The sequence below is a fragment of the Hyla sarda genome, chromosome 9, assembly GCF_029499605.1.
Source record: "Hyla sarda isolate aHylSar1 chromosome 9, aHylSar1.hap1, whole genome shotgun sequence".
Classification (NCBI taxonomy): Eukaryota; Metazoa; Chordata; class Amphibia; order Anura; family Hylidae; genus Hyla; species Hyla sarda.
Genome location: NC_079197.1, coordinates 166,668,705 through 166,694,610, shown reverse-complemented (window position 1 = coordinate 166,694,610; position 25,906 = coordinate 166,668,705). Strand labels below are relative to the sequence as shown.

At 46.4% G+C, this 25,906-nt stretch overlaps 1 protein-coding gene across 1 annotated transcript; it reads left to right on the top strand.

Moving 5' to 3' along the window:
• The first annotated feature begins 4,134 nt into the window (after positions 1-4,134).
• Positions 4,135-10,699, top strand: LOC130292013 (olfactory receptor 5V1-like). Its single transcript, XM_056541444.1, has 3 exons — positions 4,135-4,702; positions 6,993-7,012; positions 10,358-10,699. Exons 1-3 carry the CDS (start codon positions 4,135-4,137, stop codon positions 10,697-10,699), a joined length of 930 nt encoding a protein of 309 aa, XP_056397419.1.
• The last annotated feature ends 15,207 nt before the right edge of the window (positions 10,700-25,906 follow it).

Here is a 25,906-nt window from a genome sequence, read left to right as displayed (position 1 = left end):
CGCATACGGTGACATACTAGAGCGCGAGCTTTTAGCTCCCCCCTGCCGTATGCGCTCCCGTATGGGGGAAAACGTAGTGTGAACTCAGCCTAAGCCAATGTTTTTTAAACAGTGTCTGGGCATACTGGGAGTTGTAGTTTTGCAACAGCTGGAGGCACACTGTTTGGAAAACTCTGTATAAGCATTAGAGGAGCTTTGATTTAGTCTTAATTTCTCTTTAATGAAGAACATAAAGCACAGGATCTGATAAGATCTTATAACTTACCGTACACCACATCTCATTCATTTCAGAACCTATATCAGAAACCTTTTATTTTTTTGGAAACAAAACTAGTTTGTGATAAATATGGATTCACTGAATATAGGCAAATAAAATTGTTCTGCATTCATGTTGAGCGTTGCTTACTATGGTAGAGGGTGTGATGCAAGGCAGATGGAATTACCCTAGGAGCAGATGGCATTTACCCCTTGTATTCGTGACGCCAGGGTGTGGTTTATCCTCAATACCACCTAAAGGTATACCGCTGGATCCTGGGCAAGGCATGGGGGCAATAGTGACTCTGATGCCAAGTTATGGACAACGGGTAGCTTTACTGAGTGACAGATGGTACAGTCTATACAGTGTAGCCAGGCCCACGGAGGTGACCAGTGACTTCAGAGACCTTAAGGGCTTGCTGGGACTTGCAGTGGTTTTGGACAATTTAGTACAGGCCACATTGACTTGACAATAGATGGCAGTGACTGACTTGACTTGACTGGAGACAGACTAAGCTGTGACTGTTTCTTACTTGTAGACTTGTAGCTTGTGGCTGCAGACTTGACTTGAGGCTCCTATGACTCCAGACTCTTAGGCTCAACTGCACCTCAGCAAAGACTCAGGAACTAAGAGAGAGAAGAGACTCCTCCCAGGGCTTTTATGGGGGAGACTCTGGTGGGGTCCTGTTGGTCACCCTTAAGTCACCTGGCCACTGATACCTCCTGGGTAACAATCACATGATAACTCACATGACAATTGGTGATCACCTGTTAACCTTTCTTAAAAATACAACATTCTTATATACATAACATAGGGAATAATATACAATTACAGTAGAACAGATACAGGGGGGGGGGGGGGGCAGGGGACACTGTAGGGAGGCTGCCTGACAGGACAGCAAGGGTACGGGGCAACAACTCCAGTACTGGGCCACCACACTTACTATTAAACTGAGCCTTGATTTCCTTAACCCCTTGAGGACACTTTTTTATTTTTGCATTTTTGTTTTTTCCCTCCTCGCCTTTTAAATGAAATTTTTTTTTACTTTATCATCCACAGACCCATATGAGGCTTGTTGTTTTTTGTGTGACGAATTGTAATTGGTAATGACACCTTTCATTTTTCTGTAAAATATACGGTGCAACACACAAAATTATTGTTGAAAAGAAGACTACAAAGTGCACTTTATAGTAAAACTGACATGTTCTCTTTATTCTGTATGTGATTAAAATAATACCATATTTATATAGTTTTTTTTTTATCATTATTATTATTGTATTACTTAAAAAACTCAAACCTTTTATTTTTTTTTAACAAAATCAGTATGCCTTAAATTGTTCTCTTCAGATAACCTTACAACTAAAACTTTTTTTATTTTTACACATAGAGGGATGTATGAAGACTCATGTTTTGCTCCATAATCCAAGGTTATTGTTGGTACCATTTGTGATTTGATGGGACTTTTTAATCACTTTTTATTTACGCCCCCTCCCGTAGCTTGCATTGAGGGGCGGAGCGTGACATCACACGGGGGTGGGGGCGTGACGTCACGCGCCGCCAGCCCTGTAGTCGCCGGTAATCAGTCAGGACTGATTACAAACGGGGTGCCTCGCGCATGATCCCGGGGGTCCCCAGTGGCGGGACTCCCGCGATATGGTATCTTATCCCCTATCCTTTGGATAGGGGATAAGATGTCTTAGCACTGGAGTACCCCTTTAATCATGAGAATCTGTCACTGATAGTAGCCGTCACTCACCACTATGAAACAAGTGCAGCTTCTGTACTCACTTCATATTCATTTAACGCTCCAGGGTATACATTTACATCCTGCGTAATCTAGGGGTTAAAGGGGTTGTCCTGCAAAACGTTTTTATTTCTTTTTTTTATAAATGTGCCCAGGCTGCCTGATAAAAGCTAAAAAAACTGTACTTACCTCCCTCATTTCCCTGCAGCCTCCGTTATCTCAGCTCCCTGACACTGCCACATGATTTCCTGGTGCTGGGGTCGGCACAAGACCGAAGGCAGAGGCAGAAAACCGAAGGCTGCACTAGAGTAAGGGGGGTAAGTACAGGATTTTTTTTAATATTCTAGAAGGCAGCCTGGGTATATTTATCAAAAAAGAAAACTTTATGCCAGAAGTACCATACCAATTTACCTTCTACAGAATAGGACTTTTTTTTTTTTTAAAGAAAAAAAGAGACTACTTCATATTGACACCCTTCATTAAACTGTACTTCACAGAAAAAAAATTGTTCAGTGAAATTGAAAAAGTACAATCACAGTGATACCCAATATATATTGTTTTTGTTTTACTATTTTTCAAAAAATATATGCTTAAAAGAAAGTGTTTTGAATTGCTACATATTGATTGATGTAACAGTTTTTTTTAGTTAAGAGCTGTGTTAGGGTGGTTTTACACCATGTTTTGTACTTACGGTTTCCGTATACAGCTGGTAGGAGGGGGCGGGGCTTAATCGCGGGGCCCGCACTCAGCCGTACAGGGGAACCGTATTAAATGCATGTCTATGAGCCAACCGGAGTGAACCGCAGCCTCCGGTCGGCTGCATTTTTGGCCGTATGCGGTTTCCCGACCGCAGGCAAAAACGTGGTCGACCGCGTTTTTGCATACAGTCGGGAAACCGCATACGGCCGAAAACGCAGCCAACCGGAGGCTGCGGTTCACTCCGGTCGGCTCATAGACATGCATGAAATACGGTTCCCCTATACGGCTGAGTGCGGACACCGCGATAAAGCCCAGCCCCCCTCCTCCCAGCCGTCTACGGGAACCGTAAGTACAAAACGTGGTGTGAAACCACCCTTAGGCCTAATTTTTTGGGCCATGTTCTGTAGTTTTCATAGGTACCATTTTTGGGTAAATGGGACTTTTTAAGATAGATAGACAGATCTTAAATAAATGGTAGATAGATAAATAGATAGACATGACATGGATGGATAGATAGATAGCAACAGGAGAATACAGCAGCACACTGTTAGCACAAAGATACAGATAGAACATGAAATGCTATACAGCTATAGTGCAAAAAATGAAAAAGTGAGGTACTTAGCTCACAATTTGGTGGCCAAATAGCTTGGACCATCCCACCACGGTAAGGTGACCTCATTGGGACTGACCCTACACTGTGAATATGCCTCTGTGCAATCAGTTTAACAGGCATTGCAAGGTCTGAGACATCCAACACCTTATACACAACTAATAGAGGTGGGTGGGGTGCAGGAGCCAACATGGAGGCAGCCACTCCCCGTATGTATAACACAAACAAGGATACATTGGCCAGCACATACTGATACCGAAACTACTGCATGGACCTGGCATACAGGTTTTTACTTCATTTGTGTGCTGCTGGGAGATTTTTTGTATTAGATAGATAGATAGATAGATATGAGATAGATATGAGATAGATAGATAGATAGATAGATATGAGATAGATAGATAGATAGATAGATAGATAGATATGAGATAGATAGATATGAGTTAGATATGGGATAGATAGATAGATAGATAGATAGATATGAGATAGATAGATACATAGATATGAGATAGATAGATAGATAGATATGAGATAGATAGATATGACAGAGATAGATAGATAGATAGATATTGATAGATAGATAGATAGATAGATAGATAGATAGATAGACATGAGAAAGATAGATAGATAAGAGATAGATAGTTAGATATAGATAGATAGATATGAGATGGATAGATAGAAAGATAGATTGATAGATATCGATAGATACCGTAGATAGATAGATTATGCTTATTGACTCCTTTATCTTGTATAAATAATAAGTCAGAAGGAAGAGACAATACCCTACATATTTATTATGAATTTTTTGCCCCCATTCTCCTCAGGACTATGAGTTCCTCTAACCAGATGTTGGTGATGTATTTAATTCTCTCCGGCATCTCCAATGTGGCAGAGCTGCAGTTCCCGGTCTTTCTTTTGGTTGTCCTGACATATCTCCTCACTCTTGGTGGTAACATGACGATATTTCTTCTGGTCTGCCTGGATCGTCACCTCCACACCCCCATGTACTTTTTCCTTTGTAACTTGTCTATTCTGGACATGTCCTCTACCACCGTCACAATGCACCGGGTGTTCTCTGGCTTCATAACAGGAGACAACACCATATCCTTCTCTGCCTGCTTGGCCCAGATGTACATGTTTGCATCATTGACAAGCAACGAGCTTCTCCTCCTTACTATTATGAGTTATGACCGATATATGGCCATCTGCCACCCATTGCGTTATCAGACCGTGATGTCTCTTAGGTTCTGCAGGAAGCTGACTGCCACCTGTTGGGCATTTGGGTTCGTACAGGTATTCCCCCTTGTTGTCATGCTCTCTGGCGTCACCTGTTTTAGGACCATTGAGATCAACCACTTTTTCTGCAATATCATGCCTCTCATAAGACTTCCTTGTTGTCACGATGCCGGCTGGCAGGTAGTGGATCCTCTGTGCCAGAGAGGGATTGGCGTGGACCGTGCTAGTGGACCGGTTCTAAGCCACTACTGGTATTCACCAGAGCCCGCCGCAAAGCGGGATGGTCTTGCTGCGGCGGTAGTGACCAGGTCGTATCCACTAGCAACGGCTCACCTCTCTGGCTGCTGAAGATAGGCGCGGTACAAGGGAGTAGGCAGAAGCAAGGTCGGACGTAGCAGAAGGTCGGGGCAGGCAGCAAGGATCGTAGTCAGGGGCAACGGCAGAAGGTCTGGAAACACAGGCAAGGAACACACAAGGAACGCTTTCTCTGGCACAATGGCAACAAGATCCGGCAAGGGAGTGCAGGGGAAGTGAGGTGATATAGGGAAGTGCACAGGTGAACACACTAATTGGAACCACTGCGCCAATCAGCGGCGCAGTGGCCCTTTAAATCGCAGAGACCCGGCGCGCGCGCGCCCTAGGGAGCGGGGCCGCGCGCGCCGGGACAGAACAGACGGAGAGCGAGTCAGGTAGGGGAGCCGGGGTGCGCATCGCGAGCGGGCGCTACCCGCATCGCGAATCGCATCCCGGCTGGCAGCGGAATCGCAGCGCCCCGGGTCAGAGGACGTGACCGGAGCGCTGCAGCGGGGAGAGTGAAGCGAGCGCTCCGGGGAGGAGCGGGGACCCGGAGCGCTCGGCGTAACAGTACCCCCCCCCTTGGGTCTCCCCCTCTTCTTAGAGCCTGAGAACCTGAGGAGCAGACTTTTGTCTAGGATGTTGTCCTCAGGTTCCCAGGATCTCTCTTCAGGACCACAACCCTCCCAGTCCACTAAAAAAAAATTTTTCCCTCTGACCTTTTTGGCAGCTAAAATTTCTTTGACCGAGAAGATGTCCGAGGAGCCGGAAACAGGAGTGGGAGGAACAGATTTGGGAGAAAAACGGTTGAGGATGAGTGGTTTGAGAAGAGAGACGTGAAAGGCATTAGGGATACGAAGAGAAGGAGGAAGAAGAAGTTTATAAGAGACAGGATTAATTTGACACAAAATTTTGAAAGGACCAAGATAGCGTGGTCCCAACTTGTAGCTAGGGACACGGAAGCGGACATATTTAGCGGAGAGCCATACCTTGTCTCCAGGGGAAAAAACGGGGGGAGCTCTTCTTTTCTTATCCGTGAACTTCTTCATGCGTGATGAAGCCTGTAAGAGAGAATTTTGGGTCTCTCTCCATATGATGGAAAGGTCACGAGAAATTTCATCCACAGCGGGCAGACCAGAGGGCAAGGGAGTAGGGAGGGGGGGAAGAGGGTGACGGCCGTACACCACGAAAAATGGGGATTTGGAGGAAGACTCAGAGACCCTGAAGTTATACGAGAATTCGGCCCATGGGAGGAGATCTGCCCAGTCATCCTGGCGGGAGGAAACAAAATGTCGCAAATAATCACCCAAGATCTGGTTAATTCTTTCTACTTGTCCATTGGACTGGGGATGATATGCAGAAGAAAAATTTAATTTAATCTTGAGTTGTTTACAGAGAGCCCTCCAGAATTTAGACACGAATTGGACGCCTCTATCCGAGACAATCTGCGTAGGCAACCCGTGAAGACGAAAAATGTGTACAAAAAATTGTTTAGCCAACTGAGGCGCAGAAGGAAGACCAGGAAGAGGGATGAAATGTGCCATTTTGGAGAATCGATCAACGACCACCCAAATAACAGTGTTGCCACGGGAAGGGGGTAAATCAGTAATAAAATCCATACCAATCAGAGACCAAGGCTGTTCGGGGACAGGCAGAGGATGAAGAAAACCAGCGGGCTTCTGGCGAGGAGTCTTATCCCGGGCACAGATAGTGCAGGCTCGCACAAAGTCCACAACATCCGTCTCCAGAGTCGGCCACCAATAGAAGCGGGAGATGAGTTGCACAGATTTCTTGATACCCGCATGACCTGCGAGATGGGAGGAGTGACCCCATTTGAGGATTCCGAGGCGTTGGCGAGGAGAAACAAAGGTCTTTCCTGGAGGAGTCTGCCTGATGGAGGCAGGAGAAGTGGAGATCAGGCAGTCAGGTGGAATGATGTGTTGCGGAGAGAGTTCAACTTCTGAGGCATCCGAGGAACGAGAGAGAGCATCGGCCCTAATGTTCTTATCGGCAGGACGAAAGTGAATCTCAAAATTAAATCGGGCAAAGAACAGAGACCACCGGGCCTGGCGAGGATTCAGCCGTTGGGCAGACTGGAGGTAGGAGAGGTTCTTGTGGTCGGTGTAGATAATAACAGGAGAACTTGATCCCTCCAGCAGATGCCTCCATTCCTCAAGTGCTAATTTAATGGCTAGAAGCTCTCGATCCCCGATGGAGTAGTTCCTCTCCGCTGGAGAGAAGGTCCTAGAGAAAAAACCACAAGTGACAGCATGCCCGGAAGAATTTTTTTGTAGAAGAACAGCTCCAGCTCCCACTGAGGAGGCATCAACCTCCAATAGGAAGGGTTTGGAAGGGTCAGATCTGGAGAGGACGGGAGCCGAAGAAAAGGCAGACTTGAGTCGTTTAAAGGCGTCTTCTGCTTGAGGAGGCCAGGACTTGGGATCAGCATTTTTTTTGGTTAAAGCCACGATAGGAGCCACAATGGTAGAAAAATGTGGAATAAATTGCCTGTAATAATTGGCGAACCCCAAAAAGCGTTGGATAGCACGGAGTCCGGAGGGGCGTGGCCAATCTAAGACGGCAGAGAGTTTGTCTGGATCCATCTGTAGTCCCTGGCCAGAGACCAAATATCCTAGAAAAGGAAGAGATTGGCATTCAAACAGACATTTCTCAATTTTGGCATAGAGTTGGTTGTCACGAAGTCTCTGAAGAACCATACGGACATGCTGGCGGTGTTCTTCTAGATTGGCAGAAAAAATTAGGATATCGTCCAGATATACAACAACACAGGAGTATAACAGATCACGAAAAATTTCATTGACAAAGTCTTGGAAGACGGCAGGGGCGTTGCACAGTCCAAAGGGCATGACCAGATACTCAAAGTGTCCATCTCTGGTGTTAAATGCCGTTTTCCACTCGTCCCCCTCTCTGATGCGGATGAGGTTATAGGCGCCTCTTAAGTCCAATTTAGTGAAGATGTGGGCACCTTGGAGGCGATCAAAGAGTTCAGAGATGAGGGGTAAGGGGTAGCGGTTCTTAACCGTGATTTTATTAAGACCGCGGTAGTCAATGCAAGGACGTAGGGAGCCATCTTTTTTGGACACAAAGAAAAATCCGGCTCCGGCAGGAGAGGAGGATTTACGGATAAAGCCCTTTTTTAGATTCTCCTGGACGTATTCGGACATGGCAAGAGTCTCTGGGGCAGAGAGAGGATAAATTCTGCCCCGGGGTGGAGTAGTGCCCGGGAGGAGGTCGATAGGGCAATCATAAGGCCTGTGAGGAGGTAGAGTCTCAGCTTGTTTTTTGCAGAAAACATCCGCGAAGTCCATATAGGCCTTAGGGAGACCGGTTACTGGAGGAACCACAGAGTTACGGCAAGGGTTACTGGGAACCGGTTTTAGACAGTTCTTGGAACAAGAGGACCCCCAACTCTTGATCTCCCCAGTGGACCAATCCAGGGTTAGGGAATGAAGTTGAAGCCAGGGAAGTCCAAGGAGAATTTCCGAGGTGCAATTGGGGAGGACCAAAAGTTCAATCCTCTCATGATGAGATCCGATGCTCATAAGAAGGGGCTCCGTGCGGAAACGTATGGTACAGTCCAATCTTTCATTATTTACACAATTGATGTAGAGGGGTCTGGCGAGACTGGTCACCGGAATGTTGAACCTGTTGACGAGAGAGGCCAAAATAAAATTTCCTGCAGATCCAGAGTCCAAGAAGGCCACTGTAGAGAAGGAGAAGGCAGAGGCAGACATCCGCACAGGCACAGTAAGACGTGGAGAAGCAGAGTAGACATCAAGGACTGTCTCACCTTTGTGCGGAGTCAGCGTACGTCTTTCCAGGCGGGGAGGACGGATAGGACAATCTCTCAGGAAGTGTTCGGTACTAGCACAGTACAGGCAGAGGTTCTCCATACGGCGTCGTGTCCTCTCTTGAGGTGTCAGGCGAGACCGGTCGACCTGCATAGCCTCCACGGCGGGAGGCACAGGAACAGATTGCAGGGGACCAGAGGAGAGAGGAGCCGAGGAGAAGAAACGCCTCGTGCGAACAGAGTCCATATCTTGGCGGAGTTCCTGACGCCTTTCGGAAAAACGCATGTCAATGCGAGTGGCTAGATGAATAAGTTCATGTAGATTAGCAGGAATTTCTCGTGCGGCCAGAACATCTTTAATGTTGCTGGATAGGCCTTTTTTGAAGGTCGCGCAGAGGGCCTCATTATTCCAGGACAATTCTGAAGCAAGAGTACGGAATTGTACGGCATACTCGCCAACGGAAGAATTACCCTGGACCAGGTTCAACAGGGCAGTCTCAGCAGAAGAGGCTCGGGCAGGTTCCTCAAAGACACTTCGGATTTCCGAGAAGAAGGAGTGTACAGAGGCAGTGACGGGGTCATTGCGGTCCCAGAGCGGTGTGGCCCATGACAGGGCTTTTCCGGACAGAAGGCTGACTACGAAAGCCACCTTAGACCTTTCAGTGGGAAACAGGTCCGACATCATCTCCAGATGCAGGGAACATTGGGAAAGAAAGCCACGGCAAAACTTAGAGTCCCCATCAAATTTATCCGGCAAGGATAAGCGTATCCCAGGAGCGGCCACTCGCTGCGGAGGAGGTGCAGGAGCTGGCGGAGGAGATGACTGCTGAAGCTGTGGTAGTAACTGTTGTAGCATAACGGTCAGTTGAGACAGCTGTTGGCCTTGTTGCGCTATCTGTTGTGACTGCTGGGCGACCACCGTGGTGAGGTCAGCGACAACTGGCAGAGGAACTTCAGCGGGATCCATGGCCGGATCTACTGTCACGATGCCGGCTGGCAGGTAGTGGATCCTCTGTGCCAGAGAGGGATTGGCGTGGACCGTGCTAGTGGACCGGTTCTAAGCCACTACTGGTATTCACCAGAGCCCGCCGCAAAGCGGGATGGTCTTGCTGCGGCGGTAGTGACCAGGTCGTATCCACTAGCAACGGCTCACCTCTCTGGCTGCTGAAGATAGGCGCGGTACAAGGGAGTAGGCAGAAGCAAGGTCGAACGTAGCAGAAGGTCGGGGCAGGCAGCAAGGATCGTAGTCAGGGGTAACGGCAGAAGGTCTGGAAACACAGGCAAGGAACACACAAGGAACGCTTTCTCTGGCACAATGGCAACAAGATCCGGCAAGGGAGTGCAGGGGAAGTGAGGTGATATAGGGAAGTGCACAGGTGAACACACTAATTGGAACCACTGCGCCAATCAGCGGCGCAGTGGCCCTTTAAATCGCAGAGACCCGGCGCGCGCGCGCCCTAGGGAGCGGGGCCGCGCGCGCCGGGACAGAACAGACGGAGAGCGAGTCAGGTAGGGGAGCCGGGGTGCGCATCGCGAGCGGGCGCTACCCGCATCGCGAATCGCATCCCGGCTGGCAGCGGAATCGCAGCGCCCCGGGTCAGAGGACGTGACCGGAGCGCTGCAGCGGGGAGAGTGAAGCGAGCGCTCCGGGGAGGAGCGGGGACCCGGAGCGCTCGGCGTAACACTTGTGACAACGTCTACGCTTTGGAGCTGTTCAATTTCGTCAATGGACTAATCCTTGCCATATTACCATTCTTCCTCACATTTATCCCTTACATATTTATTGTCATGGCTATTCTCAAGATCCGTTCTTCTAATGGGAGACGTAAAACCTTTTACACTTGCTCCTCGCACCTCACGGTCATTGTCCTGCTATATACTTCTTTGGTCTGCCAGTATCTCAAACCAGATTCAATGACCAGCAAGGGTTCCAATAAGCTTTATTCTCTGTTTAACACCACAGCCGTTCCCTTGCTGAACCCCGTAATATACAGCTTGAAAAATAAAGATGTGAAGGCGGCTCTGAGGAGGAGAAGGAGATTCATTTCTTGAGTCCTCGGGTTATCATTCTTGGTAATTTACAGGACAAATCCATCAAAAACTAACTTATCCCACTTATTCTCTTTCCACAGAATAGAGGATTAGTAGCTGGGACCCTTCGCGATCTCATGAAAGGGCCCTGGCACTCAGTGAAAAGTGCGTGCTGCAGATGACTCGAATTGCCGAAAAGACCCGTGTACAGCGCTTGGGCATTATCAGCGCTCTATAGAAATGACTGGAGCGCGTGCCATCTGCCGGTAGATGAAACACACTCCTCACTGAGAGAGCCAGGGTCCCATCCCGGAGATTGCGAGGGAGTCCTATGGACCCTGACTCTCTCAGTGAGGAATGTGTATCGTCTAATGGTAGACGTTACCGGTACACGCTCCATTGATTTCTATAGGCGCACTGTACTTGAATCTTTTTTGGCACTCCTGTGGATAGGGGATAAGTTAATTTTCACTGGAGTACTCTTTTAGGTATTAAGTATTAAAAATATTATTTTTGTTATAGTGGATATTCATCTCACACTTAAAGGGGTTCTCCGGTGGAAAAACATTTTTTAATCAACTGGTGACAGAAAGTTAAACAGATTTGTAAAAAATCTTTACCCTTCCAGTACTTTTTAGCAGCTGTATGCTACAGAGGAAATTATTTTCTTTTTGAATTTCTTTTTTTGTCTTGTCCACAGTGCTGTCTGCTGACACCTGATGCCAGTATCAGGAACTGTCCAGAGCAGAAGAAAATCACCATTGCAAACCTATGCTGCTCTGGACAGTTCTTGACACGGACAGAGGTGTCAGCAATGAGCACTGTGGACAAAAAAGAAATGATCCACTATAATCCACTATAACAATAATAATATTTTTTATACTTAATACCTAAAATAATACTCCAGTGAAAATTAACTTGGGAGGATTCTTCTCTCTTTTGTGTTCCCACCCAGGAAGAAGGAAGCCCACCCACGCAGAGCTGCAACCCTTCTATGGACATAGCAGCCTTGTAAGGTGTCTCTAAGATACATACACATCTGAGTCATTAATATTAAAAGTTAATACGGTGCCCCATCATAAAATTTTGCTGCCCTAAGCTAATACTAAATAAATATGGTAACCTATTCAGCATTTGGTGCATCATAACCAATATGCTTGTCAAATGAGAATTCCTTCTCATTTCAAAAAGTTGTGTAGCTCCAAGTGCTTAGTCTCTCAATGTCTGCTCCACTCAGCTAAAGTGCGTGGAGTATGGCTTACCGGTACTCCCATAGACTTGAATTACAATGCAAGTCTAAGGGATGTCTGGCAGTTCCGTATATTTCTTAATTTAGCCAAGTGGAGTGGAAATAAAAGGCTCAGCACTTAACGCGGTGCAACTTCATAAAATGAGAGGTTCCCATTTGGAAACATGGGCTATGTGCTCTTGTGCTCTTGTAGGTGATCGGGTGCCACATTTACATAATGCAAACTCTGCATTTACAGACAAAACTAAAGTGGCTCCAAGAAGAATTAAAATTCCTTTCAGGGAAATCTCAATTCCTCTTAATGGTGAGCAGGGTCATATTTATCACAGAGATCCCTACGGTTCCTATTGCATGCAGTCAGAAATCGTACACTGCCCCCTACATTCGCTTCCCTATATGAGGTCACCTATTACAAATATGGCCCTGTCTACTGTCAGATGCAATCGAAATTCGATAGAAGGAAATAAGGTTAAATGAAGGGCAAAGTCACCAAAGCAGAGAATATCAAAAATGTGCTTTGAATTTGCACAAAGATTTGTGTTTTTTTTAATTGTTCCAAATGGTAACTTACAGGAGCAGGCACTACTGTCTACGGCAGGCGTCCCTGCTTCTGTACACCTCTCTGCTTAGTTGACATTAATGTTTCTATGACCTATATTTCTCTCAGAATTACATTTATTTACTTGCCATCATTACTAAGTGAGGTTTTTGGCCCTGCAGAGGCATGGCGCGTGACCATCTCTTCTCCTCACTGTGATGACTCCTCCCCCTCCCTCACTCTGCTTTGACTTACAGAGCACCAGGAGCAAGCACAGCAGCTCTGGACTTGCCTGCAGTACTATCAATCATTCATGATGTCGATGACGTGTCGATGACCACTGGACACTGCAGGACTGGTACAGTTTGTGTCCCAGGAGGCAGGGGGACCCCTAGTGGCCACTTTTTGACTGGCTTTTTCAGTATAAAATCCTGAACATTTTCTGATTAAAGCAATTGCAAAACATATTGTTTTTGCATGCTTTATAACATGCTTTTTAGGTAATGTCCCAGGCCCAGCAGCATCAGTAAACCATATAGTGGCTGAACGACACAGCCTGGAGCTGGTGGCAGCATGAGGAGACAATAGGGCTTCACAATCCCTAAGATTAAAAGAGGAATTTTCTAATTTAAATTGAAGATTTATGGTAGCTAGTGCTACCATGAAAATTGTTAGGTAATGTCCCAGGCCCAGCAGCATCAGTAAACCATATAGTGGCTGAATGGCACAGCCTGGAGTTGGTGGGCGCATGAGCAAAATATATAGTGGCTGAATGGCACAGCCTGGAGTTGGCGGCAGATGAGGAGACCATATAGTGGCTGAATGGCACAACCTGTAGTTAGTGGCAGGACGAGTAGAATATATAGTGGCTGAATGGCACAGCCTGGAGTTGGCGGCAGCATTAGGAGAACATATAGTGGCTGTATGGCACAGCCTGGAGTTGGCGGCAGCATGAGTAGAACGTATAGTGGCTGAATGACACAGAGTGGAGGTGGTGTCAGCATGAGGAGACCATATAGTGGCTGAATGACACAGCCTGGAGGTGGTGGTAGCATGAGGAGACCATATGGTGGCAGAATGAGACAGCCTGGAGGTGGCAGCAGCATCAGGAGTCCTGAAAGTGACCCAGTGACAGTGGTGAGTGGTGTGGCGGGTGGCAATACCAATACCCGGTGACGAAGGTGGGTGAAAAAAGGTCTGATGCAAAGGAACGTTTTTAACTGGGGAGCAGCGCCTTAAATCTGTTTGGCACTATACATATTTGTGAAGTGTTGGTGTGGCACCATGGTCAATCTACTCTGATGCATCAGGCATTGGTGGGTGGAAATCCTGGCTGATCTATGCCTGATTCATCTTCACAAAGGTCAGTCTCTCCACATTTTTCGTGGACAGACGAGTTCTCCTTAGGGTGACTATGGCCGCCGCACTAAACACCCGCTCTGATGGCACACTACTGGCCGGACAGGACAGCTTTTCCAGGGCAAACTCTGCTAGTTGCGGCCACAAATCAAGTTTGACTGCCCAGAAGTCCAGCGGATCTTCAAGCTGTGTTGTCAGGGTCATCTCAAGGTATGCCACCACCTGCTGGTTCAGGTCCTGCTCCAGGTCTACCTGCTGCTGATCAGTTGCTTCACTATGCGAGACGGTGGAGAGCCAAAAGTCATCCCGCTGCCGAATGGTGACAATTCGTCAGTCAATATGGAAGCAACTGAGCATGCATCGTGCCATTTGTGTAAGTGACTCCATCTCCACTGCATACTGCCACGGTGTGTCTGGGTCCTCTGTCTCGCCCTCCTCATAACCCTCTAGCTCCTCTGGCTGCTCCTGCTCCTCCTCTCCTGTCAGATGACTAGAGAAACCGCCCATTTCCCAAAAACTAAACTGTGTTCCACTCTGCCCCTCCCCCTCCTCCTCCTTCTCCTCCAGTTCAGCCCCCACAGGGCTCATGTGGCCGTGAGATGTAGGTGCCACATCTCCAGTGCCCTGACCATCCATTGTTTTCAATATGTGTTGTAGTAGATGAAGCAGTGAAATGATGTTGTTCATCCCGTAATCCTGGCGACTGACTTACAATGTGGCTTCCTCAAAGGGCCTGAGCAATCGGCAGGTGTCACGTATGAGCTGCCACTGGTTGACATTAAAGTTACACAGGGGAGTACCCCTATCCGCTTGGATTATCATAAAGCTTTTCTCTGTTCGTATAGTCGGTCCAACATATGGAGGGTGGAATTCCAACGTGTGGCAACGTTGCAAATCAGGCTATGTTGGGGTATACCGTTCTGATGCTGCAGCTCAAGGAGGTTGTGCTTTGCAGTGTACGAGTGGCTGAAGTGCATGCAAAATTTCCTTCCCATTATTAGGATGTCTTGCAAATAGGGGGAACATTTCAGGAACTGCTTGACAACCAGATTAAACACGTGTGCCATGCAGGTCGCATGGCTCAGCCTTCCTTATCGCAGCACAGACAAGATGTTCTTCCCGTTGTCGGTCACCATGGTTCCCATTTCCAGTTTTTGTGGAGTAAGCCATACTCCAATTTCTTTATGAATGACTTATAACAGTTCCACCCCTGTGTGACTCTGTTCACCAAGGCAAACCATGTAAAGAACAGCGTAACACTGCCGTGCCCTGCACACATGGTATGCTAAAGGGGAACTGAGACTTGTCTGTGCAGTGGAGGCTGAGGACACGGTGGAGGATGAGGAGGCGGAGTCGCACACTGTCACAGGACCTACGGCCTGAGAGCATGGAGGAGGAAGTGGCGTGACCTGTCCAAGTTGGTGTTGTGGCTGTGCAATGACCACATTTACCCAGTGAGCCATAAAGGACATGTATTGTCCCTGACTGTAGTTACAGCTCCAGACGTTGGCGATGCCGTGCACTTTGGTACACACTGACAGGCTCAAGGACTGGCCCACCTTCTCTTCTACAAAATTTTGCAGGGCTGGTACTGCCTTCTTCACAAAGAAATGACGGCTTGGGACTCTCCACCTTGGCTCGGCACAAGCCTTCAGTTCTCTGAAAGGTGCAGAGTCCATCACTTGAAAAGGGAGGACTGCAGCACCAGCAACCTGGACAGGAGCACATTCAGGTTCTGCGCCATTGGATGAGTGGGCGCATACTGTGGTCTCTTGGACATTGCTTCGCCGATGGATTGTTGGCGGAATGCCTGACTAAAAGTAGGAGGAGCAGGAGCATCTGGAGCGACAGAAGGAGGGTATGACACACAGCTCCCTTTGGCTAAGGTTGTGGGGCCTTGGCTGGCTGAAAGAGGGAGTGGTTGGTCACTGGGTGATGTAGCAGGCTGGACCACTACATTGGAATCACGGTTCTCCCAGGCTGCTTTATGGTGGTGCAGCATATGTTGACACAGGGCCGTGGTGCCAACATTGGGACCCTGGCCACGCTTCACCTTCTGCTGACACATCTTGCATGTGGCTATGTTAACCCCCTCCAGATGCTTGATGAAAAACTGCCACACCACCGAGTAGCTGATTTTCCCACCAACAGTCCATACTAATTGACTACTACTGCCGCCGTTTCCAGGAACCCCTGTTCCACTACCTCCTGGGAAGGTAGGCTGCAGCGAAGCAGGTTGTCTCCCCTGGGCCCATTTGGCTCCAGAATTTCCACTTCTGCCCCATGCTGACTGCCAACCATGCTACCACATTGCTGGTCAGCTGCGGCCTCACGAGCAACCTGCAACCCTCTTCTCCTAATGATGATGAAGCCCCTTCTGTACCAGGCTTCCAATTGCGATCGGCTTCATCATCATCATCATCATCATCAAGTGTCTGCATGTCACTGATGTCCTTCTCGGGTTCCTCAATAGAGTCTGCTTCAGGAGCCTGAATGCTGGCAACACCACCTCCCACATCACTCTCCTCATCACTACTTGCCCGCCTAGCGGAGGAAGCGGCGGATGTCTCCTCCACTTCTTGGCTGGGCAGTAGCTGCTGACAGTCCTCTATTAGATCATCCTCACTGAATAGTGGAGCTGAACTCAAAGCATAAGATACTTCTTTAGGGGAGGGAAAAGCATAGGACAGAGGCAATGGGAGGACAGGGACTGCTCCCGGCCATGTCAACTGAGGGTTGTGTCTGAGGAACCAACCGACTGTTGACTGGGGGTATCAGATGTCACTTGTGATAAAGTGGATGACCGTGTAAACCAATCATTGACGGCAGATGGGTTGCTGGTCAAGACACGACCGCTAGCTGATACCGGGAGCTCAGGCATCTCGCTGCGATTCCTGCTGCCACTCGCCCCTAGCCTGCTGCAACCTTTGCCTGATGAATTTAGGCCTCTGCTACTCCTCTGTGCACGTCCTTTCACTTATCTGCCTGACAAACTATGTGCGTGTATTAGGGGAGTACAATACGCTTCACTACGCATAAAACAGTATTTGTCTAGAACAGCAGCAGTTGTGTACTTTTGGCTGTCCTTTCACAGTATCTAGGCCCTTGTCAGATTAACATGTACAAAATAGCACACTACTTAAATGTAGGTATGCACTTATGAGGGCAGAAAAATGCGCTACAGTACGCTTAAAAAATTTATTTGTGCACAACACCAGCCGGTGATTACTTTTTCCTGGACTTTTACAGTATCTAGGCCCCTGACAGATTAACAGGTACAAAATAGTACACTACTAGATGTGGGTATGTGGTATGCACTTACGAGGGCAGAAAAATGAGCTACAGTACACTTAAAGAAGTAGTGGATTTAAACATCAGCCGGTGATTACTTTTGCCTGAACTTTCACAGTATCTAGGCCCTTGACAGATTAACAGCTACAAAATAGTACAATACTTAGACGTAGGTATTTGATATGCACTTATGAGGGCAGAAAAATGTGCTACATTACGCTTAAAAAGGTATTGGAGTAAAACACCAGCCAGTGATTACTTTTGCTTGGCCTTTCACAGTATCTAGGACCTTGACAGATTAACAGGTACAAAATACTACACTACTTAGATGTATGTATGTAATAAGCACTTGTGAGGGCAGAAAAATGCACTAAAGTACGCTTAAAAAAGTATTGGAGTAAAACACCAGCCGGTGATGACTTTTGCCTGGACTTTCACAGTATCTAGGCCCTTGACAGATTAACAGGTACAAAATAGTACACTACATAAATGTAGATATGTGGTATGCACTTATGAGGGCAGAAAAATGCGCTACACTATGCTTAAAGAAGTAGTGGAGTAAAACACCAGCCGGTGATTACTTTTGCCTGGACTTTCACAGTATCTAGGCCCTTGACAGATTAACAGGTACAATGTAGTATACTACTTAGATGTAGGTATGTGGTATGCACTTATGAGGGCAGAAAAATGTGCTACAGTACGCTCAAAGAAGTAGTGGAGTAAATCACCAGCCAGTGATTACTTTTGTCTGGACTTTCACAGTATCTAGGCCCTTGACAGATTAACAGGTAAAAAATAGTACACTACTTAGATGTCGGTATTTGGTATACACTTTTGAGGGCAGAAAAATGTGCTACAGTATGCTTAAAAACATATTGGAGTAAAACCCCAGCCAGTGATCACTGTTGCCTAGTCTTTCACAGTATATAGGCCCTTGACAGATTAACAGGTACAAAATAGTACAGTGGTCCCTCAACATACGATGGTAATCCGTTCCAAATGAACCATTGTTTGTTGAAACCATCGCATATTAAGGGATCCGTGCAATGTAAAGTATAGGAAGTTGTACTCACCTGTCCCCGCCGCTCCGGACCGTCACCGCTCGTCACCGCTGCCCTGGATGTCGCCCTCCATCGCTGTCGCCGCGTCCCCGTGGTGTCCCCGCCGCTCCGGAACGTCTCTGCTGCCTGGGATCATCGCTCTCACATCGCCGCCATCACGTCACTACGCACGCCGCTCCTATTGCATGACAGGACAGCGTGTGTGGCGACGTGATGACGACTATGGAGAGCGCTTGCTATGCAGGGGATCGTGAAGAGGACGCTCTGGATCCCCGAGGACAGGTAGGAGACCATCACCGGAGCACACGGGGCACTGTAAACGGCTATCCGGTGGCCATCGCATGTTGAAATTATCATATGTCAGGGCCATCGTAGGTCGGGGGTCACTGTACACTACTTAGATGTAGGTATGTGGTATGCACTTATGAGGGCAGAAAAACGTGTTACAGTAGGCTTAAAGAAGTAGTGGAATAAAACACCAGCCGGTGATTACTTTTGCTTGGCCTTTCACAGAATCAAGGCTCTTGACAGATTAACAGGTACAAAATAGTACACTACTTAGATGTAGGTATGTGGTATGCACTTATGAGGGTAGAAAAATGTGCTACAGTACACTTAATGAAGTAGTGGAGTAAAATACCAGCCGGTGATTACTTTTGCCTGGGCTTTCACAGTATCTAAACCCTTGACAGATTAACAGGTACAAAATAGTACACTACTTAGATGTAGGTATGTGGTATGCACTTATGAGGGCAGAAAAATGCACTACAGTACGCTTAAAAAACGTATTGGAATAAATCACCAGCTGGTGATTACTTTTGCCTAGCCTTTCCCAGTATCTAGACCCTTGACAGATTAACAGGTACCAAATAGTACACTACTTAGATGTAGGTATGTGCTATACACTTATGAGGGCAGAAAAATTGGCTACAGTACGCTTAAAGAAGTACTAGAGCAAAACACCAGCTGGTGATTACTTTTGCCTGGACTTTCACAGTATCTAGGCCCTTGGCAGATTAACAGGTACAAAATATTACACTACTTAGATGTAGGTATGTGGTATGCACTTATGAGGGCAGAAAAATGCGCTACAGTATGCTTAAAAAACTTATTGGAATAAATCACCAGCTGGTGATCACTTTTGCCTAGCCTTTCCCAGTATCTAGACCCTTGACAGATTAACAGGTACAAAATAGTACACTACTTAGATGTAGGTATGTGGTATGCACTTATGAGGGCAGAAAAATGCGCCACAGTACGCTTAACCCCTTAACGACGCAGGACGTAAATTTACGTCCTGCGCCGGCTCCCGCAATATGAAGCGGGATAAAGCCGCGATCCAGCATCATATCCCGTCGGTCCCGGCGCTCATCAACGGCCGGGACCCGCGGCTAATACCACACATCGCCGATTGCGGCGATGTGCGGTATTAACCCTTTAGAAGCGGTGGTCAAAGCTGACCGCCGCTTCTAAAGTGAAAGTGAAAGTGACCCGGCTGCTCAGTCGGCTGTTCGGGACCGCCGCAGTGAAATCGCGGCGTCCCGAACAGCTTGCAGGACACCGGGAGGGCCCTTACCTGCCTCCTCGGTGTCCGATCGGCGAATGACTGCTCCGTGCCTGAGATCAGGCAGGAACAGTCAAGTGCCGATAACACTGATCACAGGCGTGTTAATACACGCCTGTGATCTGTGTAAAAGATCAGTGTGTGCAGTGTTATAGGTCCCTATGGGACCTATAACACTGCAAAAAAAAGTTAAAAAAAATGTTAATAAAGGTCATTTAACCCCTTCCCTAATAAAAGTTTGAATCACCCCCCTTTTCCCATAAAAAAAATAAAACAGTGTAAAAAAAAAAAATAAATAAACATATGTGGTATCGCCGCGTGCGTAAATTTCCGAACTATAAAAATATATCATTAATTAAACCGCACGGTCAATGGCGTATGCGCAAAAAAATTCCAAAGTAAAAAATAGCGCATTTTTGGTCACTTTTTATACCATTAAAAAATGAATAAAAAGTGATCAAAAAGTCCGATCAAAACAAAAATCATACCGATAAAAACTTCAGATCACGGCGCAAAAAATTAGTCCTCATACCGCCCTGTATGTGGAAAAATTTAAAAGTTATAGGGTTCAGAAGATGACATTTTTAAACGTATAAATTTTCCTGCATGTAGTTATGATTTTTTCCAGAAGTACGACAATATCCAACCTATATAAGTAGGGTATCATTTTAACCGTATGGACCTACAGAATAATGATAAGGTGTAATTTTTACCGAAATATGCACTGCGTAGAAACGTAAGCCCCAAAAGTTACAAAATGGCGTTTTTTCTTCGATTTTGTCGCACAACGATTTTTTTTCCGTTTCGCCGTTTATTTTTGGGTAAAATGACTAATGTCACTACAAAGTAGAATTGGCGCCGCAAAAAATAAGCCATAATATGGATTATTAGGTGGAAAATTGAAAGGGTTATGATTTTTAAAAGGTAAGGAGAAAAAAACGAAAGTGCAAAAACTGAAAAACCCTGAGTCCTTAAGAAAGAAATACTGGAGAAAAACACCAGCCGGTGATTACTTTTGCCTGGACTTTCACAGTATCTAGGCATTTGACAGATTAACAGGTACAAAATACTACACTACTTAGATGTAGGCACGTGGTATGCACTTATGAGGGCAGAGAAATGCGCTACAGTATGCTTAAAAAAGTATTTGAGTACAACACCAGCCGGTGATTACTTTTGCCTGGCCTTTCACAGTATCTAGGACCTTGACATATTAAAAGGTACAAAATAGTACACTACTTAGATGTAGGTATGTGGTATACACTTATGAGGGCAGAAAGATTTTCTACAGTACGCTAAGAAAACATATTTTTTCACAACACCAGCAGTACATAACAGTGCTGCAGCACACAGTCGCTGTTTACTAAACCCAAAATTGCACTTTCTCAATAACTATTAGGAATGGACTGCTGGCTATTATATTGTCTACAGACTAGTATAACCAGTAGACCATTTGTTGTGGAAAAAAGACACAGAGTTGCGCTGAAAAATTATTCCTCCATCCTCTGCAAAGGTTTGTCAAGTTGAGCCAGCTTGTTCAAATGTATGAGGAAACACACAGCTCTCTGCCCTCTCTGTAATACACTGCTGTAGAAAGTTACTGGGAGGTTAATGGCTGCAGTAAAAATTATTTTCTGTGAAAAATGCACTGCTCTCTGTCCACCAGAACGCTGACGTGACTAGGAGGTGAAAAGCTGCTGGAAAAAGCTTGTCTGTGTAACACACAGCGCTGTCCTATTTCTCTGCAGTGAAGGAAGAAGTGACTAGCCGGAATATGGCTGCCGATTGTACAGGTCTGTGACATCACAGGGGTGACTGGATGCTGATAGGCTGCATCTTGCATTTGATTCAGGGTCATCCCACCTACCCTTGTTCCCACCTTCCCAGAGTTCCTTGCCCCCATGTCCTCACATGTGGATCCGCAATTTTTGATGCCCTGGAGCCTGGACCGCACTAAATGGAGTTTAAAAAAGCGATTTGCGTGATAGAATCACGGCGATATTCACATTCATTGCGAATCAAATTTTCATGAAATTCATAATGAATTCGGATTCGTCAGATTCGATTCGCTCATCTCTAATATCCATGGTAGCCGAGTTATCACAAACAGAAACTACTGATGTATTGCTCCAGCTGTCTCCCCAGACTTGTGCGGCTGCCACAATAGGCACAATCTCAAAAGTAGCAGAGCTATCAACAAACCCAGGGATGCTGTCAACCTGACTGGGCCAACTACTTGCTAACCATCGCGAACCGAAAATGGCTGCGAAACAAAACTCTAGAAGAGGCATCAATAAATACACAGGGCAATTCCAGGGAGACAACTGGCACAAAAAATGACACCCTCTTCCAATTATCAAGAAAATGCTGCCACATAGCCCGATCTGCTCTAGCTGCCTGCCCCAATCGGACTGTACTATGCTGTTGAGGCGCTGATGTCAATAACTCCAACAGACTCGATATGAATGATCTACCCTGTGGGATTACTTTCATAGCGAACGCCAACATGCCCAGAAGACCTTGGAGTTCAGGCTTATTCATGACCTTAGACCTAGAAAATGTACCCACTATGTCTCGGATGTGGGTTAATTTATCAGCCGGTAATCTGGCCTCCATTTTTTGAGCGTCTAAGACAATCCCCAGAAAAGTTAAAACCCTGGCTGGACCCTCCACTTTTGTTGGAGACACTGGGACACCTAACGACTTGAAAATTCTAAGCGATTCAGCCAACTGCCAAGGGTCATGCTGTGGGGGCTCAATTTACAGAAAATCGTCAAGATAGTGTATGAAATTGCTACAGTCTACCACATTCTGCAATATCCCCTGCAGGGCACAATCCAGTTGGTCAAAAAGACAGGGACTAGATTTCGAGCCAAAATTCAGTTTTATAGCAAAATAATATAGCTCCTGCGATTTTACTCCATTGCCAGAGATCTTTCTTTACTGGAAGGAGCTTGAAGGCATCTATTATGTCAGCCTTAGATAACCAGGCATCTGGACCCATAGTTAACATTATCTGAACTGCCTGGTCAATGGAAGCCTATTTCATAACAAATTCACGTGACGGGATTAACAAGTTGATTACTTTATTGAGTACTGCTGACAAATGCCTTGCTGAAAGATCTTAAATCAACCGCTTCTTGTTGTTGAACTTACCCGTCACAATGCCAATAGGGCTTGCATGCCATGCTTGAAAAGGAGGGGCTGAAAAGGGGCCAATCATATAACCTTTTTCCCCCTCCACATTTAACAATTCTGACACAGTAACAGGGTCATTGGCTGGCAACAGCAGATTCCTACATTCATACATGGTCTGTGGCAAAGCCACTAACCCCATATGGAACACACTGCTAAACCCGCCCAACAGCCAACACACCCATTCCGCATCAGGATGGGCCCCGAGAAACTTTTGCAAAACATCCATTTGAATTACACCTAGATAGAAAGAACCACCTTTTATTGAACAAGCTGAACGGGGATGTGCCCGATAACAATTAAAACACACATGTAGGAATCTGCATTGGTTATAATTACATGTGGCCAAGTTATAATTATTACAAATCTGGTTCTTTCCTAAAAACCTTACTTCCGAGCTTATCTACTACATCCGGGGTTTTATGCCTGGCCTGTGATACCGTGGGCTTACTTGCTGCAGGTTCTTCCTAAGCCAAAGCTACACCATGCTGTAGAATGTGATACTGACTTACAAATAGCACAAGAAGCCTTAGCTGAGAACGATTTATGGTAATCGTAAAAATATGTGCTGCCGTATTTATTACATAAATCCGCCATGTTGAACTAATATGTGTCAAGTTCCTCTCTCCTTTGTGTTTTAATGGATAAGATCACCTCCCTAAACATACTGAATGCCACAATAAATTCGTAAAGTGACAACTTTCTGTTCAATCTGGCATCCTTACTTTTACAACTGATAACTCCCCATACACTATAGCCTTTGTGTCAGTTATGTCATGCATGGCAATTAGTAAGGACACCAGATTGATATCTTTACCTTCCAAGATATCGTTATGTACATTTGGAGGTACAAAATAAGCCGGAGTAACACTAGGTGGTAACATTCCCCTACCTGCATCGGAACTACTGTACATCCCGCAACTGAACGCTATTTGCGTGCTAGTAGAAGCTTGATCAGTCACAGAAACAGGCACAAGAACACCTACTGATGACCCCTGAGAGGTACCCCCTCTCCAGAGTATTCAACCTATTTTGCACATTTGTCAATGAATCCATCATAGTTGACATCTTAGCATGCAACTGTCCCAGAGAAGCTGCCACAGGATCCTGCTGTTGACTGGTCCCCGACATCGGATCGGCCATAAGTAATTTATATAACTCAGCCTTTTGAGTAGAGGCGGGAAACGGGACCCCACATTTCCTGAGCTCCTCCATCAACTTAGGGACCGTCCAGGAGCGATAAGAGGGAACACCACCCCTCTCAGATGCCCTGGAACTGGTATCTAAGATAGATAGTGAATCCTCTATATCTGAGCCATGAGACATGTTGAAGAGGCACCTGTCCGGGCTAAATGGGTACTGGTTGAGATGAATAGAGAGAAATTATACCTAATCCAGCATGCATCATTCCTTTTTTTTTTTAATCAGCCACCTGCAGCGAAAAACACAATTGACTGAAGTAACAGGTAGCCGAACCTGAAAACAAACTGATACAGAACCTGATCGCAAATAAAAAGCATCAAATTGGCAAACATTTAGTGCATCGCCCGTGAGAACGAGATTGTGTTACCAATGGTAGACATTACTAAGTATGCGTGAACGATACAACAGACGAGGTTGTACTGTACCTATACCTAAAAACATGTCGGGACACACCATAACACAAAGCAACAGTTGCTCTGAAGACGAGTCAGGAACAACTGTAAATTTACTTCCAACCTGAAGGTTAGTCAGGTAAACTGGTAAGTAAACTGTCCAGTGACTAAACATGCCTTAACCCAAAAACAAGTGGCTCAGAAAATGTGTCAGTAACAACTACTGTGGTGATTAATGCAATGAGTGCTCTGACGTGTCAGTAACAACAAGAGTGGTGAAAAATTGCGTTGCACTGAGGATGTGTCAGTAACAACAATATAATATCCATAACCTGAAGTCGTGTCAGGTATAGCAGGTATATGTCCATACTTAAATCACAATAACCCACCCCTGAAGAGAGTTTTCTGAGCAATCAATGACGACACCAAGCTCCAATGACATACCAATTTCCAGAACACTACAGAAACTATATGTAATAAACAATAATTAATAAAATATTGAAGCCATCTGACAACCAAGATTTACACAATTAACTTCTGAACCACAACAATTTTTTTTTTATATATATATTATTATTATAATTTTTTTCAACATGACAAGACTGATGAAACCCCAGTGTAACAAATTTCATATTCAGTACTAACTCTTGTAATAAAACATGATGCATGCCTCAGGAGCATACCATATTTTTCGTCATATAAGACACACATTTTCTTCCCCAAAACTGGGAGGAAAAAGTTGTTGCATCTTATACGGCGAATACACACACCTATCGCAGCAGTCCCTGCGGCCATCAATGGCCGGGACCCGCGGCTAATACAGGACATCACCCGGTGATGCCCTGTATTAACCCTTCAGACGCGGCGATCAAAGCTGACTGCTGCGTCTGAAGGGAAGGAGACACTAACCCGGCTGCTCAGTCGGGCTGTTCAGGACCACCGCGATGAAATCGCGGCGTCCCTAACAGCTTACAGGACACCGGGAGGGACCTTACCTGCCTCTTCGGTGTCTGCTCCGTGCCGGGATCCCCTGCATGGCCGGCGCTCTCCTTCAACGTCATCACGTCGTCACGCACGCTGTCCCGTCATCCAATAGGAGTGCGTAGTGAGGTGACGGAGAGCGTGGATCCCGGGGAAGAAGACATCCGGAGCGTCGGGGATACCACAGGGACGCGGCGACAGCGATGGAGCGACATCCAGGGCAGCGGTGACGGGTCCGGAGCGGCGGGGACACGTGAGTACTACCTCCTATACCAGTGGTCTTCAACCTGCGGACCTCCAGATGTTGCAAAACTAAAACTCCCAGCATGCCCGGACAGCCAACGGCTGTCCGGGCATGCTGGGAGTTGTAGTTCTGCAACATCTAGAGGTCCGTG

What these genes read in the sequence shown, in the direction of transcription:
- LOC130292013 (XM_056541444.1), top strand. Translation starts at nt 4,135, where the DNA reads ATGAGTTCCTCTAACCAGATGTTGGTGATGTATTTAATTCTCTCCGGC. An exon ending in TCTCATAAGACTTCCTTGTT is followed by an intron (nt 4,703 to 6,992) that starts GTCACGATGCCG and finishes TGATCCCTCCAG; the next exon opens with CAGATGCCTCCATTCCTCAA. An exon ending in CAGATGCCTCCATTCCTCAA is followed by an intron (nt 7,013 to 10,357) that starts GTGCTAATTTAA and finishes TACGCTTTGGAG; the next exon opens with CTGTTCAATTTCGTCAATGG.